This window comes from Gallinula chloropus (assembly GCF_964237585.1).
Source record: "Gallinula chloropus genome assembly, chromosome: 1".
Classification (NCBI taxonomy): domain Eukaryota; kingdom Metazoa; phylum Chordata; class Aves; order Gruiformes; family Rallidae; genus Gallinula; species Gallinula chloropus.
Window position 1 is genome coordinate 115,088,252 of NC_140085.1, and position 19,920 is coordinate 115,108,171.

The following is a 19,920-nucleotide window of genomic DNA, read 5'->3' on the forward strand; positions in this document are numbered from 1 at the left end:
GTGCTGATTGTGTCTGGTAGCTAGCTGGACCTATCATTATTTGCCCTCTTACCGTGAGAGGTGAGAAGTGGTTCCACTCTGACATCAGGCACAGCTGCATCCCAGGTGATGCTAAATGCCGTACCTGCTGCCCTGGCTTTATTTGCAGACCCGGTTTAGACAGCCATAAGATAACTGAGGAAATAAACCTGTAGTTTGCATTTCTTTTCCTTGTCATTTCATTTGATTTGGGGATTTTAAGAGCCTGTGCCTGCCTTGTAGACAGCCACAGCTGTAACTGAAAATACCTATGACAACATGAAGGACCTGGCCTTCACCAACGTGTAAAATGGCAGAATTGGCTTTCTTTTCTCTTTCGTATGGGTCTATACACACAGCAGTTTAATCCTCAATCCCTTTAACGTAAAGATGACTGAATGTTAGTAAAACCACAGCCTCTGTAAATGTACCAGGAGGCATCTTATTTTTCACCTGCACCCTCTTGCGTTTTGTTTGTTTCACAGAACTGTGGAATCACAGAATCGCTGGGGTTGGAAGAGACCCTTTAGATCATCGGGTCTAACCAAAGCCTAACCCCGACTAGTCCACCTCTAGATCATGTCCTTAAGGACTTCATCTATACACCTGTTAAATGCCTCCAGGGATGGTGACCCCACCACCTCCCTGGGCAGCCTATTCCAATGTTTGACAACCCTTTCAGTAAAGAAATTCTTCCTGATATCCAACCTAAATCTCCCCTGGTGCAATTTCAAGCCATCCCCTCTCATCCTATCGCTTGTCACCTGAGAGAAGAGACCAACCCTGATGTCTCTGCAACTGTCTTGCAGGTAGTTGCAGAGAGCGAGGTCTCCCCTCAGCCTCCTTTTCTCAAACTAAAACAACCCAGCTCCTTCAGCCATTCCTCATAGGACTTGTGCTAAGGACCCTTCACCAACTGCATTGCCCTCCTCTGGACATGCTCCAGCATCTCAATGTCCTTCTTGTAGTGAGGGGCCAATTATCATTTCAGGGTTCATTTATTTTACAGTCTTTGTCTGAACTGGAAGGGCAGGGTGCAGGCAGGTGCCCACTGCTCCGTAGAAGTACTGGGCAGACTGTGAGACCGAAACCAAAAGATAATGGATACCTCATCTAAGTAGGAGGATTGAGTTTGGGCCTTTTGTTTCTCATTACTTATAAAGTAGTGGGACAAAGGTAAAGAGTTTTATAGCCACAAAGTTGCTCCTTAATGAAGGAAAATTTCTTCCTATGCATCAAAAGCATGTAATTACTTACTAAGTAATTAAGTTAATTTCAGCAATAATTACCCAGCAGACCATAAGTAAGTAAATAATGCAGAGAAAACTAGAATAAAGGAGGCTTTCTCTGCTCTGAAATGGCTGCTGGCATGTAGGGGAGAGAGAGAGAGAACTGAAACCAGGGGAAATTACAGCTTCAGACTTCTTTTCCTTACTGTCATCTAGAGAGGATTAGGGTCTCCAGATGTATATAACCCCTTTAAACTGTGACCACTGTTCACTGCATAGAAACAGGGTCAAGGGAAATATCCCACAAAGAAACGCCAACAGACTGTTAATCCTTCAACATGAACTGAGGACCAAGAGCATTCAAAGAGCCGTTTCTAGCAAGGAGCCTTCCTGAACATATGAACTATGACATCCAGCAAAATAATCATGGCAAATTAATGCAAATACTGCATGAAAGAATGCATAGTAGAATTTCAGAAGCTTAACAGAATGAGAAAAGGCTTAATAATGAAATTGTTAGAAGATGTTACGAAATGCTAATGGGTGGCCGGTCTGGGAGCTGTAAATCTTGCCCAAGCTTCAGGTGCTAAGGTGGCAAGGAGGTTGTTATTTCTGCCACAGGGAGCTCAGCCTGAACCCACATTTAGTGCCAGAAGTGCCCTGCCCAAGGAAGGCCCACACATGTTAAAATCAGTAATAACAGCTAGATGCATAATGAGATAACCACTGATGTACAGCTGCACCGTTAAAAACGCAGTAGATCGGTAGATCTCAATTGCTGTCCTGTTTGTCAGTAGACTCAACCTTTACCCTACTGCTTAGAATGGTCACACAATAGCCAGTTCAGTGGTGTCCCGTGGTGACTTGAAGCTGTGCAGGGAGGAAAATAATTACTTTTACCACCTTGCACCTACACCTGTTTCATTCTTTTTCCCTTGTTATCTCTTTTTGGTCTCACTTGGCTAAAAGCCCTGACCTATGCAGCATTTTATAAAGCAACTTCCAACAATCCTTTGGCATTCCCACTTCCCCACTGATGGCCTACATGTAAGATTTGTGTTTTGGTGTTTTTTTGGGTGTTTTTTTAAAGATATGAGCAGTCTTTTTCATTCTGTATTTGTACAGTACTTAATTTATAGCAGCTAGATGCTACTATAGGGTCTACATTTCCCTGTCTCAATGAGGAAAAAAGGAAAGCTGGACTAAGAAATCCTCCTGTCTGAGGATCCCAGCCACACCTTTTCCATAGGTCTGTATTTGCATTGGTTTGGCAGCTGCTCTGTGCCCTGGAGCCCCACACCTGACAGCACTTTAAGGCGGGACTCCTAGGAAATCAGCTGCGCAGCCTGCCTTGTGGATGGCTGCTAACATCCAGTCAGTACAAACAACTGCTGATGGGTTCCAGCAGTTGATCTGCCTCTTTGTTCAAGAGGACTATCTGCGTGCCATGTCCCGTCAGCCAGCCCCAAGCGCCCAGAGCAGCCTCCCGATGTCTGGTCCAGATACTCAGTGACTTAGTCCTGTCTGAAAGTTACTGCTCCTTATCACCAACCTTTTGGGAATCTTCCAGGTATGCTCATCTTTGAGTTGACATCCCACCTTATTGCTTTTACAGGTGGGAGACTTTCTCTCTATCCCCTATCCACTGTTGCTGTTCTGTTAGATGGTATTCTAGTACCATATATGCCTATACCTTATTTTGATGACTGTCCGTGGTCAGCTTGGGTCTGAGGTACCCCCTGAGGTCTCCTGGCCTCTGTTAGGCCTGAGCTGCTTGGGTGTGCTTGCAGTGTGAGAGGATGCTGCTCCTGCATCTATCCTGAGTTTCATTTGGATCCTGTAGCTGTCTCAAGTCTTGTGTCTCATTGCAGCTCAGATCCTGTTGCCATTCACCAGTGCTGTGGAAAGCTGCTGGGCTGAGGAGAGTGGCTGTTCTCAGCTGCCATCCCTGGGATCCTTGCATTGTTCATTATCTTCTGTAAGCTGGACAGTTGTCCCTGGTCAATGGATAAATACTGGCCTGTATTATCATGTGTTCATCCCTAGTTGTAAGCATACACCTGCCATGGCAGGGGGTTGGAACTTGGTGATCTCTAAGGTCCCTTCCAACCCTGGCCACTCTATGATTCTATACGATGTCAGCACTTAGATTTCCAGTGATTTGCTAAAATGCCATTGTGTGCCAACTGGTCTGTTTTTCCCCAAAAGAGGATAACCTCTGGCACCTTTTACTTTTTCCTGTCTGTCTGATCTTAACACATGGACTCTCTCCATGGCCAGATAGCATCCTATCTTGTCTGGTGTCTGGCTGGAGCTCGCTGTCAGAGATACCATATCCATCATCTATTTCCTTTTCTAAAGAAACATTAGATTATTTTAGAGTGTAAACTCTGGAATAGCTGCTGCTGTTGAATCCAGAGTTTGCTGTGTGTGTTATTTTCCCCTGGACACATTCAGTGGCATGGAATACAAGCAGTGGCCCTTGCCATCGTCTTGTCCTTGGGGCGATGCCCATACTGTGGGCAAAGAAACAGCAGGCAGCAAGGGATGTCCCAGGGGAGAATAGATTTGTGTCCCTGCTGAAAGGGACTGCATCTCATCTCCAGACGATTTTTTTTTGTTGTTTTTTCCCCTCCTGTACTGTCACATATCCATGTACATGTAGAAACAGCCATTAACCCTACTGGAAACATGGTTGCTGCAGTGGTTAGGAGCCCTTCTAACTGTCCCCTCGAAATGTTCATGGCCAGTTTGTATCCTTTTTTGTTTTTTTTTGTTTCAGCATCACCCACACCTGACAGGGAAAAAGTTATACTTGCATTGAGTAATTGTATCTCCCTTTGATTTTTGTTCTTTGCAAGTCTAAACAAGAACAGATTTTCCTGCCCTCTGTTCTAAATTAGGTTCCTCCTTTCCATTGTCATCTCAGTTGCGCTTGACTGACTCTGAGTTAATCTTTCATGAAGATGGAGGAGGGGATTTTTGCAGACATCTTCAGAGCCGTGTACAGTGTCACGTGCTGTGGCTTGGGCGCTGCCCTGCCTCCATGGCAGTGCTAAGTTTGATGTAATCTAGAGGCAACATTTGCCTCTTCCCTGCAGCTTCGTGGGAGAGTTGGGTCAGGTGTATGTGGAAAAATGGTTGGGATTGTTTGGGATTTTTCAGCAGTTATCTCTAGCTGGTAAGTAGTCTCCAAGGGTGGGATTCAGCTCACTTAAGTTAAATTAGCTGCCTAAACTCTTTAGGGCTAATTTAGTGCTGTTCTCAGAGATACCAAAGGTACTGCTGTACTCTGATGTACCAGAGGGCATGTCATCCCAAACGAATGGGTGGATGGGATGGATAAGATGTTGAATCCTCTAGAAACAGCTCACTCCATATTTTTCTTTACTAACCAGAGATCTTTTTTTCCTGGCTCACTTTATATGAGGTGGTTTCCAGCTTCAGTCTGTAACATAACAGTTTGTACCTATTTTTATCACTTTTCCATTATCCCAGCACTCAGGGTTATAAGTTTGTTGAGTATTCAGCATACTCAAAAAAGCACTGGTGGTGCTGATGCTGTTCCTGCCTCCTGGGTTGCAGGGTCTATCTGCAGGTCTGGTTTTGGTCATCAGATATTTCTTCAGCACCTTTCTGAAACTGACCCTTCTGTTTTGCTGAAATACCAGACAGGTCCTCCAAGGCTCCCTCCTGGACCAGTGAGAGTTTTCATTTTTGTGAAGAGAAGGAAAAGATCAGGAAATCCAACATGCCCAGTGATCTGAACCACTTCCAGCTGCCCTAATGCTCCAGAAGGCATCTGCTTTTTGGTTAGTGGCATTCTGTTCTGAGCAGTGGGACACTCTGCACTGCTGTCCCTTCCTATAGCACATGGCATCCATTGACCTGGATGGAGAGGACTCCACGTTTCTGTAGCAAAGCCAGGCTTTTCCCACTGGTAGAAACAGGTCATGGTCGAGGCAAGTGCACATACATTGAGTTGTTGCTTCCTTCTCCAGATTTCCTTCCTGCAGTCCTGCCTGCACCTGTCTTTAGGTTTTGTGCAGTTGTCTTGGTTCTTGCCCTTTTTAACATGTCCTCCTGCCAAAGCACCTCAATTTTCAGGCTGGAACGTTGAGATGTAAAGTCAGCTTTGTTATTTCTCCTCCCCTACTGAGTGCACAGGACTTAGAATGAAAGTCTGCTTTATGCTGACAACAAAATTCAATCCACTTGATCCAACATAACTAGCTGCATTTCAGGTTGTCATTTAAAAGGATATTTAGCAGATTAAAAACTTTAAAGGGCCTGTCCTTCTGTTTGCAGTTGGTGACCCAGCTTGCTGGCTTAAAAGTTACAGGCATGACTAAATGCCTTGACTGACTGTGACTTGAAAGAGAGGTAGGAGAATGGGGAGAAAGTAGAAGACATCTGGAGGCCCCAGGGTCCATTTTTCATCTGACTGCCCAGATTACTGCTTTTGCATGCCCTGTAAGATCCACTGCAACACTTGGGCATGGTTTAGTTTGGATGGGCAGTCACGGGGACCCTTTCAGTCCTGCACTGAACAGTCTCACTCCTGAGCCTGTATCCTGAACACGTGCTCCAGGAGGGCTGTATAGGCTGAGAGCTTGTCTGTGGTGTAGCTGAAGGCTGCAGCTGTGACAGTCTTTGCAGCCCTAATTTGGTCTTTCTGTGGAGGAGGTGGTGGGTAGAGAAGAGGATCATTCCTGCTTAGGTGGAAGAGGGCTTCTCCTGGAGGGGTGGAGTTCAACATGGACGCTCTTCCGATCGGAGATGCAGCTCAACTGCTAGAAGCTGTTTGTATTGGAAAGGGAGTGCTCAGGGTTTGTCCCCAGTTACATTTGAGTCAGCAGGTGTGGACTTCTAGCCTCAGCAGGTAAATGGGGCCTTACAAGGGGACATCGTAGGAGAGGATGGTGAATAGGTGAAAGTCAAACCACCGCTTCATTCTTTAGAGAAAATGTTTTAGCATACTTGGTCCCTCCTTCCTCTGCGTGTTTTTTGTGTCTTAGCACCTTAAAAAGGGAAAGAAGCTATTTTTAGTGGAATGCTTGGAGTTAGATTCACTGTTGCCTCCTTAACCTGAACCCTTAATCAGGGTTTAGGACAAAAAGTGTGGTATTGAACTTGCGTATTCAAAGTTGTAATCCCTTAAGTATGTTTGGTGTTCTCTGAGTCCTCTAATACCTCCAAGAAGGCAGATGCTATTAATATTTCTAAATATAAAGTGTGATTTTATTTCTTTTTAAAACAAAAATCCTTATGGCACACTTTCAGTACTAAGGTGCTTATTTTGATCTTTAAAAGGAGCAAAAAGGGAAGAGGAAACTAATTTTTTTTACCAGAGGGAGTGTCCATTTGCTGTTTAACACAACTTTCTTATTGAACTTCACCATTGTGAATCTCAGACACAGCAAGAGTCTACCCTGGCAAGTACCAAAATGACAATTTACATGTAGGAATCAACTACCAGCTACCTTTTAAATATGGATATTTGTGCTATTTGGCTGAGAAATTAAACAGCAGCTGAACATATATGTTTTAAGTGTGGGATTAGCAAATGGACAGAGCCACATGAATGTTTAGAAATATTAGAAAAATAAGTGGCAAATTTTTTAATTTGTCCATTAAAATGCATTTTAAATTACACAGACTTTATCTTAAAACTTTGCCTGGAAGTACAATTTCAGCATCCCAAGTACTCTGAAGAGTGCCGTTGGCAAAAAGCAAGGCATGTTGCTGTGGAGGTGGCTTGGAGGCCACCTGAGTTGTGCCAACATCAATTGCTCATCGCTTCGAGAGCAGAAGTCAAGATTTCCATTTCAAGCCCAGTAGGTGGCATCAAAAGAACTCTCTAAAACTCAGCGTTTGGGTGTTCGGGCCCTAGCCCTAGGCCACAAAATGAACACAGTGCTTAGACAGGGAAAATCCCAGGTAATCTGTTTCTTCCTCGAAAAAAGCTCTGGTCTGAACGTGATCTGACCCACAGGACATGCCTGCGGTGCTTCTGTGCCTAGTGTATAATGTCGTGTTATTTGGTGCATTACAGTTGCCTTTACTGAACCAAAATGACTTGTAACTATATTTTTATTGCATTCATAACAGAGATAACACTGCCAGTTCTAGGGAGGGGGGTTTAGTGTTGTGACACTATAGGAGTCTCCAGGAATACCATATCAGGCATCAAGAATGCAGAACACACTTGGTATCTTCAAGGAGTAGATTTTTTTTTTTTTTAATTTTATATTAACTTAAACCAATGCATCTGTCATAGCACACAAACAGAACTTGGTTATGTCTAGAAAACAGACATTTTCAAGTGTAGCTGCAGTCAAACCCACATGCTTCACAGAACCTACTGAGAAGGCTAAAGGAGGACTTTGCACTAGTGGGGGTAAGGGCATGCAGACACACTGCTTCCCTCCGTCCTTCTGCCTGTGATCTTCAAAAAATGCTCTTTAAAGAAAAATAAGAAAATAAAAGCTTTGGCACTTCATAGTAAACCAGAGAGCAGTGGGCTTTCCTCTCAGGGGCGAGGACATAAGGGGCAGCAGTGGGAGCTCCCCTCCCCTTTCTGCTTCACCATCACCCAGCCAAGGCCATTTGCAGTGGTGCAGCAGGACAGGAAGGAGAGCTGCCCACCATGATGGTCTTTCTTGCGTCACCGCTGTGTGCGCAGAGCCAGCAGTAGCAGAACCAGTGGTAGCTACTCCACAGCTACCGTTGTCAGGCTGGCACTGCAGTGCTTAGAGAATCATAGAATCATAGAATGTTCTGTGTTGGAAGGGCACCCAAGGATCATAGAGCTCCAACCCCCCTGCCACAGGCAGGGACACCAACCTCCAGGCCTGGATCTACACAAGGTTGCCCAGGGTCCCATCCAACCTGGCCTTGAACACCTCCAGGGACGGGGCATCCACCACCTCTCTGGGCAGCCTGTTCCAGCGTCTCACCACTCTCTGTAAAAAACTTCCCCCTAATATCTAATCTAAACCTTCCCTCCTTTAGCTTCAATCCATTCCCCCTTGCCCTGCCATTGTCTACTCTTTTAATAAGTTGATTCTTCTCCTGTTTATACACTCCCTTCAGGTACTGGAAGGCTGCAATGAGGTCCCCCCCACAGGCTTCTCTTCTCTAGGCTGAACAAGCCCATCTCCCTCAGCCTCTCTTCATGGGGGAGGTAGAGCAGGGCAGAAGCTGGTGCTAGGAGTGCAGCTGGCTCAGTTAATCCATGCCACTGCAGAGCAAATGAGTCCGTGGAAGGAATTAAATCTCAACAGTCGCACCCAGCCATGAAGTTGCTTCCCACAGCTGGCCCAAGCTTGTGAACTCGTAGGCAGTATTTTGGAGCTGGGCGCTGCGGTTCCTGTTCTTTGACAGGAGACCAAATACCTTGTGAAAAAGGAGAGGGGACTCATCGGTGTGGTATGAGAAGGAAGACCACACAAAACGTCCCCAAAAGCTGGAGATCGGATAAGGAAACTTGGAGGAAAGTCTGAGTTCAGGCTCAGCACATCAGATCCATGATGCTGGTCCCAACTGGATGGTTTGTTGTCTCCCAGTAGGCAGTGGTTCTGCTCCACTTGCTGGATAAACCTGCCTCTTAGCCAGCATAAATATGGGAAAGGAGGTAACTTAGCTCCCTCGTGTTGAAGAGAGAAAATGGAATTGGAGCTCAGCTTTTGGGAAGAAGAAGAAAAAAATTATGCTCCTTGTCCTTTTTGTTGTAGCTTCAAAGGGATTATATAATTATACAAAAACAAATAAAAAAGCCTTCTCCACTCCTTCTGAACCATTTCTTCTGTGCTCAACCTTCAAAAGGAAACAAAAAGTCCAGGAAAAACAAATTCCACTCATCACAATTTTGAAGGCACAGAACATTTGAGGTCAATAGCAGAACCTTCAAAAACCCAGTTCCCAAGATGTTTGGATGGAAACAGTTACAAAATAAATTCTTACCACAGCTCCAGAGGCAGAGCAACTCCAGCTCAGGGAGAGCCCAAACTACTCCTGATTCAGTAAGGAGTACATAAGGGGCAGCAGTGGGAGCTCCCACTGCTGTGTGTGTGACTCCTTGGCAAAGTCACCATCATTTTCCTCTTGCTATGGATGAGGATGTGGAAGCAAGTGACCTTTATTTAAGGCCACTCAGAAAAGCAGAGCTGCTGAATCAAGGTGGCAGCAGCAACTCCAGAAACCGAATATAGGTCTTTTGGGATGCTCTAATATCTTGTGCATGAGGTCTTGCTGCCTAGAGAAATTGGCCTAAGGCACAATGGTGCTCCTCCCTGTGACCTTAGGAGCAGTGGTAGGAAGGGTGCGGAGACCTTTTCCCATTCCCAGCACCTTTGAGTAAGATGCAGAACAGTAACAGGAGAACAAAAAAGGACCAAAAAGTGTGAATCAGTGAAAAATGGATGCAAATAGGGAGTGTAGGCTAATAATCCCATTAAGTAATGGCACATGATTATGGAGAACTGTAATATGTCTATACTGTCACAATATACAATCCCTGCCTAGGGCTCCAATGGCTTTGAATGAAAGCTTCTACACATGGCCTGACATTTTTCTTTTCTGCAGCAACTGCTGTCTTAATTTCTTGATTAATGAACTAATTAAATCCCAGTGTTACTGGAAAAAGCGTATTGCCCTCCTGACCGATCACAGCTAAAATGTAAATACCGATTATTTAAGACACTGGTTAGCCATCTATTTAAGCAGTGGAAGAGCACAAAAACCAGATTTGAGTTTTGGGGATTTGGCCTGCTTCACCCACAAGATCTGGATGTTAAGAGGGTGTCATAACCATCGCAGGTGGAGGCCAGCTTGCAGCATTACCTATAATTACACCAGCTTTTGCCTGGTTATTAAGATTATGACTAGTCTGGAAGCACAGTGCTCCTTTGAATCAACAGCAAGGCTCCCCCTGGCTTCACCGGAGATAAGATGTCACCCTACAACATCACTAAGTGCAAGAATGAGGAAGTGTAATTAAGTTCTGTGAGTTTACAGCTCAAAATTACACATCCCCTGAGTGGTGCTGTGGAGAAGAACGCAGGGAGTTTTGCTCCTGGGCTGCATTGGCCCTAGCTGCACTATCTTCCCTGGGGTATCAGTGCAGGGTGGGAGAGTCTTTTTTGGTTCTCTCACTGCAGTCTTAGACATCAGGATGTACTACACAGCCTGGATATCACGACCTTTGAGAATAGATTTATATTAATAAAGTGCAGGAATTCACAAGTAAACTGCTTGGAAGATTTCCTCCTTAGCCTGTGAGGACGATGGCCACATCAGAAATGGGGAAACATCCCAGTTCCTGTGAATGTATTCTCTTCTGTAAAAGTCAAGTGCTTTCCATAAGGGCCAGAGAAGGCAAAGCTGGCTTCGAAGTGCACAGCACTTCACTAGGGACCATGGTACCTGCATTGTGCAGAGCACAGCTAAGGTAGCAGCACAGTACATGTCCCTTGCAGGCAGCATGAGAGAGGAGACAGCACAGTACTTGAAAGTCAGATGCCTTTCATATGTCATTGGGGTGTTTAACACCATCAGAATGAGCCCACAGATGTTGTAGATTTGTGTGGTTGAGTTCTGGTGGAGAAGGGATGCTGCAGGGGTGACTTCTGCAAGCAGCAGCTCTCTGCAGGCCCGACAGAGCAAACGCCAGCTGGCTTAAAGCCGGAGTCACCGCTGACCAAGGCCAAGCCCATCGGCGATGGTCACAGCGCCTCTGGGAATCACATTTAAGAAGTAAAAAATGCTAACAGCTGCTTTTTGCCACCAGAGAAGGGAGTGAGAAGATGTGAGAAATTCTGCAGGCATCAAAGTTAGTGCAGAAGTGGGGGAGGAGGCACCCCAGGTGCTGGAGAGAAATAATCCCCAGTAGACAGTGGAGAAACCCATGGTGAAAGCAGGTTGCCCCCCTGCAGCCCATGGAAGATGATGGGGAGCAGAGATCCGACCTGCAGCCCATGGAGAGATTCCATGCTGGAGCAGGTGGAAACATATGGAAGACGCTGTGACCCGCGTTGGAGCCAGCCTCTGGCAGGACCTGCAGCCCATGGAGAGAGAGACCCACACTGGAGCAGGCTTGCTGGGGAAGCTTGTGACCCCATGGAGGACCAGGCTGGAGCAGTCTGTGCCTGAGAGACTGAGAGCCATTCTATGATTTATGACTGCACCCCATAGCAGTGACCCACGCTGGGGCAACTGGTGAAGAGCTGAAGCCCTGTGGGAAAGAACTCATGTTGGAGAAGTTCATGGAGGACAGTCTGCCATGGATGGGACCCCACAGTGCAGCAGGGGAAGGGTGTGAGCAATGCCCTCCTCCTGCCCCCACACTCCCCTCTGGGCTAAGAAGGAAAACAACTCATAAAGAACTGACCAAAACCCCCATTTCCCGAGCCCCTCCTCGTGCCACAATACGGGAGGAAGAAGGGAGCAAAATCATGACTAAGGCCTGCTAAGAAGGGAGAGGTGGAGGGAGGTGTTTTAAGATCTGGTCACACTTCTCATTACCTGACTCTGGTGTCACTGGGTGTGTAGTGCAGTGTCATAAATTAGAGTTTTCTTTCCTTTATTCTGTGTTGGGTCTGTTGTGCCCATGACACTAATTGTGGAATGATCTCTCCCTGTCTTTATCTCAACTCCTGAGCCTCTCAATATATATTTTCTCCCTTGTCCAGCTGAAAAGAGGAGTGATAGAGTGACTTGGTGGGTGTCTGGCCTCCAGTCAGGGCCAAACCACCACAGATATGGTAAAAAAAATATGTAGTAATCAATCATCTTGGTGGTTAGAGCTGGGAAAGCATTGCTAATTACAGCAATGCTTAATCCCCTGTTTTATTCAATTCTGTGGTGTTCAAATGATTTTTTTTTTAAATTTTTGTGAAAGTTTGGTGACAGACTGAGAGGCGTGAAAGTAAAAGGACGAGGGGTCGACTCTTTGCTATTTAGTCTATTGCACAATAGAAAGCCAGTAGTGCTGTGGCAAATTTTCCTCCCAGGCAGGTATGGACAGTAAAAAGTTCGACTCAGAAAAAAGACAGGAGGTTGCTTCTGTACCATCTCCAGGGCTGCAAGTCCCACACCTTCCTGGTTGCTGATAGACATATGAACTCCAGTTAAGGACAAACTGGGACTTGGTTGGTACCTGCTTCATGTCTCTGTTCGTCATAGTAACACGTCTGTCCCGACACTGATCTCTAACTCTACCTATGGATGTTTCCCCACAAGAGCAGGCGAGGGCTGCTGCATCTGGGAATTTACTGTCATCCAGGTAATGATGTGGGGTAAAATGGAGCAACAACTGCATTTCCTTAGCTTTAGAAGTAAAAGTTAGACCACACAAAAATTTTAGTATTTAGTGGTCTGCAGAAGATGGTAGTTGATCAGGCAGAGTTTAGGCTGCTGTCACTCTTGAACACCTAGCTGTTCTTCACAGCAGGGCTATCAGCAAAGTTCTCTGAATGGTACGTGAACTCTGCTGAGATAAATTGGTTTTTTTCCTAACAAAGGCCGCTGAATGAAAATACTAGATCAGTGGCAGGAGCTGTTTTCTTCTGGATACTTGTTCTTTCTTTCCCCAGACTATAGCCATCTGTCACTGTAAGTTTATTTCTTCACTGGCTTGACTTGATGGTTTAAATTCCTCTGCAATAAACTAAGACACTGGTTTGGGCTGCTGTCCGCTTGGGTGTCCTGCTTGAGGGGTTTCCCTGAGGGCCCATTTTGGGTCAACAGCTGGCACTTAGCAGCACAGCCTATGTGAAGGCAGCAGGCTGGGAAGGGGCAGTGGCACAGAGTGAGGGGCAGTTGCAAAAGGAGCCAGCAGGAGCCCACCCATTGCCAGACATACCCACCTGCCTCCTCCACATGTGGCACTGCCAAAACGATGTTCCCCAGATACTGCTTCTCCTCTCAGAGCAACCTGGGACCAAGAGATCATGGGGTGTGAGTTGCCAGCACTGCGGGGTCACAGTGACATCCTTCATCCCCTTTTTGCCTTGCAGGGTAGGTAAAACATGACATAAGAGGCAAAATGTATTGAGCTCTGTTTAAGCACATGCTAGCAGCATTTTTAGCCTTGATCTTAGGAAACACACAGTAGCTTTCTGTCTTCCTGTTGCAGTAAACTGCACAGCGCTGGAAAGAGGCACTCGGAGTAGGAGGAAAAACACAATAGCAGCTTTTGACCAGCTTTCATTTTTGCCACCTACCAAACAAGACTTTTCTAACACAGTGGTCCAGCTGTTTTAGCATTTCTGAAAGTCCTCCTCCCCTGGCAGCCTTCAAGGCAATAGGCTATTCTGGTTTTCCTCACAGAGGAAGGCAGTGGCTGTTGCAGTGTGCCCGAGGCAGAAAGCAGCAGAGGTATCAGAGAAGAATCCTTTGGGTTGATAACGGAGAATAAAAGTGTTTATCAAGCTGCAGGAGTGTCCTCTCCTCATGCATTCCTCCAGCTCCCCGGCAGAAACCTGCCTGCGCCAGGCCAGGTGCAGGTTTCCAGCCATAGAGCTCTTTGTGAAGGTGAGCACTGTAAAGCAATCCAGCAGTAATGCTCGTTTATGGAGAACTTTTTGCCGTATTTGGGATTCACTTGATAGTGTTGAGGAAGGTGAAAGAGCCAGCAGAACTGGTTTCGTTAACGCGCGGTGCTTGGTTAGAAGGTCAGCAAGCCCTAACGAACTACAGTATTAACTGAGCAAACGATGCAGCTGGGCTTTGTACTTCTGCGCCCTTATGCTTAACCTGGAGTTTTAAAAGTGTGCTTTGGGAGCATCATATGAAGGGCTTAAAACCTCCGAGTCTGCCCTCTCCCATCAGTGCTGCATGAAGCCGAACTTAACCAATAGCAAGCGCACCAAGTCTTTGCTCATGTTAATGAAGGCTCTAACCAAACACAGGGGAGCAACACTTCTGTGCCCACACCTACAGCGAATTACACCTCCTGTGCTTTCCAGCAACACCTGGTGATTCCTTTAGCCAAACCCGAAAGCCCATCATTGCAGGGTCACAGGGGAGGAGAGGTTATGTGACTTGGATGTGGCAACATGGAAGAGTGTGAGCCCTGGGTCTGTGGTGAGGAGGGATTAGCTGGGGGGACAATGACACACTTATGCTTCATTAGTCCTCAGCTCAGCAAAGTGCAGGGCCGGGTGCGTTCAGCTGGAGCGAGGCTGCTGCCTAACCTCCCTCCTTCTCTGGGCCCCCCACAGCTTAGTTTGAAATTCTTAATGATTTGATTTATTCTGTTTATTCCTTTAAGTGCTTTAGACGTTACATCTCAATTTATGCTGGTAAATCTTTCTCTGATTGTTTCCTGGGATCATAAACTGATTTAAACTTGTTTTAATCTTGCAGTGACTTAGGTAGATTAATATTTACATAGACAAATGAGGTGCAGACTATTTCCTTTGGAAGGGCTGCTGTGATTTCAATTTTGTTTCCTAACCTATGGCAATATTCATAACGTGTTTTAATGAAAGGCTGTGTTGCTGAGATGACAGGATTCCTCTTCTTATCTATGTGTGTGTTTGGAGATGGATATAAAGAAACTTTGCATGAAAATATGCATTAGTAACCATGAGTAATATACTATACGTACTCATAGTAGATCTGGGTCTTCTGCTTTCCTACTGCATCTGCTGTCAACATTTACTTTCATCACAGATGTGTGTATACCTCTTTTTTTTTCATTTTTAACTGTAGGCTGGCAGTGATGGGGAAAGTATTGGAAACTGCCCGTTCTCTCAACGTCTCTTTATGATTCTGTGGCTGAAAGGTGTCATCTTTAACGTCACAACCGTGGATTTGAAAAGGTGAGATCTTAACAGGAGTTCTCATTTTCAGAACAACCCTTCCAAAACGACTCTTTTCTGATCGGTTGGAAATCCACACCGTGGCTTGGAATTATGTTGAATGCCTGGATGCCTGGTCCCTCTTTAGGGTTCACTAGTATACAGTGGGCTAACTTATGTGAAACAGTTGAGATTTTAATCGGTTTTGCAGTAGGTCTCTGTAATGTAAACTGGAACTTGTAGCATTTCAGAGCCCATTCAGGTATGGGCTTGCAAGTTCTCACACCACCAGTGTGGGGCTGGCTAAGCTTTACTTTGTAAACGCCGAGTTAACTCCAACGTGGAGTAGCCTATTGTAAAGATGAAATGCTTTGTTGCAGTTAAGTGCAGAAATTGGAAATGCAGTTCTCCGTTGTGATTCACCCCATCTCTTTCCTCCCCTCAGAAAGCCTGCTGACCTGCAGAACCTCGCCCCGGGAACAAACCCCCCCTTCATGACATTTGATGGTGAAGTGAAAACGGATGTCAATAAGATTGAGGAATTCTTAGAAGAAAAGCTAGCACCACCCCGGTACTGTATCCCTGGCTCCTTCTCTGGCTTTTAGCCCCTCGTGGTCCTCCATGGCAGTCAGTGACCAAACCCCCTCAGTTTCAGTGGGTCAAACCCTTGATGGGCAGCACTTATAATTGCGTGTGGGAGGCTTGGGGGGTGTGGGGGGTGGAGCTTTTAGAGAAGGGTAACTTTGGCACGAAACAGTGCTGAAACCTGGCACCATGCAGGGGGTGTCCCCAGAGTGTCCCCAAGACACCAGCTGTGCTCTTCCTGCTGTCCTCACCTTTGCCTGGCCTGTTGTGCCCCTAGAGTCATTCCCAAGGCATCAAATCCTCCCCACTGCAGCATGGATGTGCAGAAACCTGCATGCCACTGCAGACACCTGACCTCTTTTGCTCCACTGGTGTTTGCTTGAGCTTTTTCTCTACATGCTAAACAAATGTCAACGCTTTCTGGGCGTGGGTAGCCGGAAGAAGAGGGCCATGAAAGACTCCTATGTGGCAGGTGTGTTGCGGCAAACACTGTCTGGGCTCATTTTGGTGCATACTGGGGTCTGAGTTTCAGACTCACCCTTCCCCACCCCAGCAGCTCTTCCCACCATCCTCCAAAACTCACTGTCCCACCATCAACAGCATCATCTCCCCCGGGATGGCAGCCATCCTCTGCAGAACTCCCTTCTCAAGCATCCCAAACCAACTTTAAGCAAGCAGCTACTCCCCTCCACTCTTCCCTTCCTATCTGGCCCTGGCAACAACAGCTGCTGGACCAGCCGCTCTGAGCTTGCTGATGCATGAGCAGGCCAGGCAAGGAGGCTGGGAAGAGCAGCAGATATGGCAAGTAGGGGCTTTCCCTTCACTCTGTGCGGCCCCACCTCCAGTGGAGAGGGTTTAGGGGAGTCACTGGGATGTTTGGGAAGCAGCATTTGCAGCACGAGCAGTTGTTTCTCATCTCCCATGGGAAAAGGAGCTCATCCACATGGTTTAAGCATGGTTTATTTTCAGACTCGCTAAGAGATTTTCAGTTTGGAAAGGGTCCCTTTGCGAGTCCTGTGTGACTGTATATTATGGCACATTAGTGTGATTAATGTGTATTAAATAATTAGTGGCGATGAAGATGAAGGTTAGGCTAAAGCTTCTTTTTGTTTCTCTTAACTCCTCAGGTACCCCAAACTTGCACCGAGCCACCCCGAGTCTAACTCTGCCGGAAATGACGTGTTTGCAAAATTCTCTGCCTTCATAAAGAACCCCAGAAAAGATGCTAATGAAAGTACGTGCTGCGGCCCTTCTGTCAGCCCCGGCTGCAATGGGAAGAAATTACAGCTGTACAGTCCTCGCACACTGTGCTGCAGATACCCCACTCACAGCTCAGGTTCAACAGTCATTTTCCAGACCATAAAGGCTGTGGAAATCTGTGCCTGGCCACTCTCTTGTTTGAGGATTCCCAAAGTCAGTTTGGGCAGATACCACTGGCAGCATGGGAGCACCATCTCCAGCTCCTCCTCCTTTCTTCAGCTCTCAACCCCATAACACTGTGCCGTCCCCACTGCTCTGCTTGACCTTTCTACCCCACTTGTGTAAACAGTGAGGGCACCAGCCGCACGGCACATCCCCCAGGAGCAGGACTAACTCATCCCTGCCATCCAGCTCTCAGCCCTGTTCCCTGTGCTCTTCCTCCCTCCCCTCTCCACTGCTGCATGTGGGCACCACCAGCCCACAAAACCCCAGGCCAAGCCCTGCCAGCCCCTGCTGCCCACACCCCACTCCTGTGTGCTCAGCCACCCTGCTGAAAGGCCACTCCGAAAAAGCATGCCCCGCAGGGGTGCCGGAGCAACCATTTCTGGTAACACAGCCCCAGTCTGGTTTTTCTCAGAACCCCCTTTAGCTACTTACAGCTCTGATCCCAGCATTAAGTTTTAAGCTTAGGATAAAGGAATGGCAGGAGTTGGCATGGCCGGGTGTCTGTGAGCTGGGCTGGTGCCAGGAGACAGGATGCAGGAGTTGCCTTTCTGCTTGGTGTCAGAGGGACCTTGGTACAAGCGTGAATGACCTTTTTATTGTCTTAACCTAGATCTGGAAAAATCTTTGCTTAAAGCCCTGAGGAAGCTGGACAACTATTTAAACAGCCCTTTACCAGATGAAATTGATGCTTACAGCACCGAGGAGATCACTGTTTCCAGCCGGAAATTCCTGGATGGAGATGAGCTCACCTTAGCAGATTGCAACCTCCTACCAAAGCTCCATATAATCAAGGTTTGCATTTGCTTTTCAGCTTCCCAAAGAGAAGGGTGACACAGAAGCTTTTCTAAAATGCAGAGGAGTTCTTTGTTCTGAGGCCACGCAGTAGGGATGCTAGTTAGCCAAATGCTAAGGCAGGAGGCCACTTCATTACAGCACAGCTAAGCAGATCCTCAGATTGACCACCCCAGAGTCGGAATATGGATTTTCGTATGGGGACTGTGGCTGCGCTCACTGGGCCTCTCACAAGCATTAAATGAGTGCTCGATTCGGTATTCCTGTTTCAGTGAAAATATCTTATTAATGGGGGGATCTTATTAATGTTTATAAATATCTGAAGTGTGGGACACGGGGGGAAATGGCCAGCCCCTTTTCAGTGGTCTGTGGGGACAGGATAAGGGGCAATGGCCTCAAGTTGGAGCACAGGAAGTTCCGCATCAACATGCGGAAGAACTTTTACACAGTGAGGGTGACAGAGCCCTGGGACAGGCTGCCCAGGGGGGTTGTGGAGTCTCCTTCTCTGGAGATATTCAAGATCCCTCTGGACGCCTCCCTATGCAACCTGTCCTAAGGAACCTGCTTTGGCAGGGGGGTTGGACTCGATTATCTCTGGAGGTCCCTTCCAACCCCTACAATTCTGTGATTCTGTGATCCAACCATGGGCCAGTTTATTACTCTTAAGATTATTCTGTTAATTCTTGGTTTTGCCAGCTTCTTTGCTGTTTTAAGCTGGATCTCTTTCAGGTGTGGTCTACTCTCTGCATAGCTCTAGCAGAATATTTACACCAAATAAAACCTTTTGAGTGTGTTAGCTTGTTAGCCGGCTTTCTTCATCCTATGCCTTCTCTCCTTTTTTCTTTCCTCCTTCTTTCCCCCTACATTGCACACAACAACAGTCTTACACAATGAAAATTAAAAATGTGCCTAAAGAGTAGAATGGGGGGGAGGGGGTTGCTTTGCAGATCATGTGTGTAATGATATATTTCTTTATGTCTTTTAATAACAGGTCGTTGCAAAAAAATACAGAAATTTTGATTTTCCACCTGAAATGACAGGGATTTCAAGGTACTTGAACAATGCCTACGCGAGAGACGAGTTTACAAACACTTGTCCTGCTGATCAAGAAATTGAGTATGCCTACTTGGATGTTGCAAAGAGAATGAAGTAAACAGAAGATGCCTCCACTCTTTATTGCTTCTGAGACCTAGATGGGCACCAGTAAAGATGAAAAAAAAAAGCAAAAAGCAAAAAAAAAGCAGCAGCATACATTCTGCAGTGTAATTTTAAGTCCTGCTATCGGCCAATCCTTCTTTGATAATGATTGTATAGCATTATCTGCTTGTCCTTACACTACGTGTGTGTCCGTGTGCGTGCCTGCACACGGTGAGTGTGCACACGGTGAGTGTCTGTCGGGCGCCGCACGGTGACGGCGCCGGTGGCTGGGAAAGTGCTTGCTGGAGTTAGGGAAGCGGTGCAGGGCGCACAGTTAGAGCAATGTTACTGACTAGTGACTTATGCTAAATCGCTGAGTTTTGGGAAGAAATAGCCCCGTTTCTAACACGCGTTTAACCCGTCACTGTTGCTGCCTCTGATCTCTCTGTTTCACAGTTGTTGCCAAACTTTGTGGTTTCTGGGAGGGTTTCTGGTTGCTTCTCTGCAAGCCTCAGAGAGACACAAGCCAAGAGCTGGTGCTGGTGTGGCACCCTGGTTAGCCCGGGACACTGGCCAGCTTCCAGGTGGGACTGCACCCCATGTCCCAGATGCCCTCTCGTCTGTGTTAGAGACCTGCAGGGCAGGTCAACAAAGAACAACTCCTTTTCACATCCCATGAGTCTTCTTTGGTGTTAAAAATAAGGAGATGAGCCTGCGTCGCCTCTCTCAGGGCTGCACAGCTCATCAAACTTCCCTCCTGGTGCTTGCAAAGAGAGGAATACAGACTGTTACTGGCCTGTGAACTGTCTGATAATAGGTATCTGACAAGGGAGGATAGTGACAACAATGAGACTTAGTTGTCACTGTAGACAGAAGAAATGGGTGAACATCTGTACCCAGCTACTGATGTAGGATCTTTCTTTGTGTCA

At 46.6% G+C, this 19,920-nt stretch overlaps 1 protein-coding gene across 1 annotated transcript in view; it reads left to right on the top strand.

Annotated features, from left to right (window-relative positions):
• Positions 1-19,315, top strand: part of CLIC6 (chloride intracellular channel 6) — a gene marked incomplete at its 5' end in the record, with an annotated part of 32,906 nt that extends 13,591 nt beyond the window's left edge. Inside the window, 5 exons of the mRNA XM_084269966.1 lie at positions 14,964-15,073; positions 15,498-15,623; positions 16,765-16,871; positions 17,673-17,854; positions 18,846-19,315. Coding sequence (XP_084126092.1) covers positions 14,964-15,073; positions 15,498-15,623; positions 16,765-16,871; positions 17,673-17,854; positions 18,846-19,007 — 687 coding nt within the window. The 3' untranslated portion in view covers positions 19,008-19,315. The remainder of the gene's footprint in view (positions 1-14,963; positions 15,074-15,497; positions 15,624-16,764; positions 16,872-17,672; positions 17,855-18,845) is intronic.
• Between the last annotated feature and the right edge of the window lie 605 nt (positions 19,316-19,920).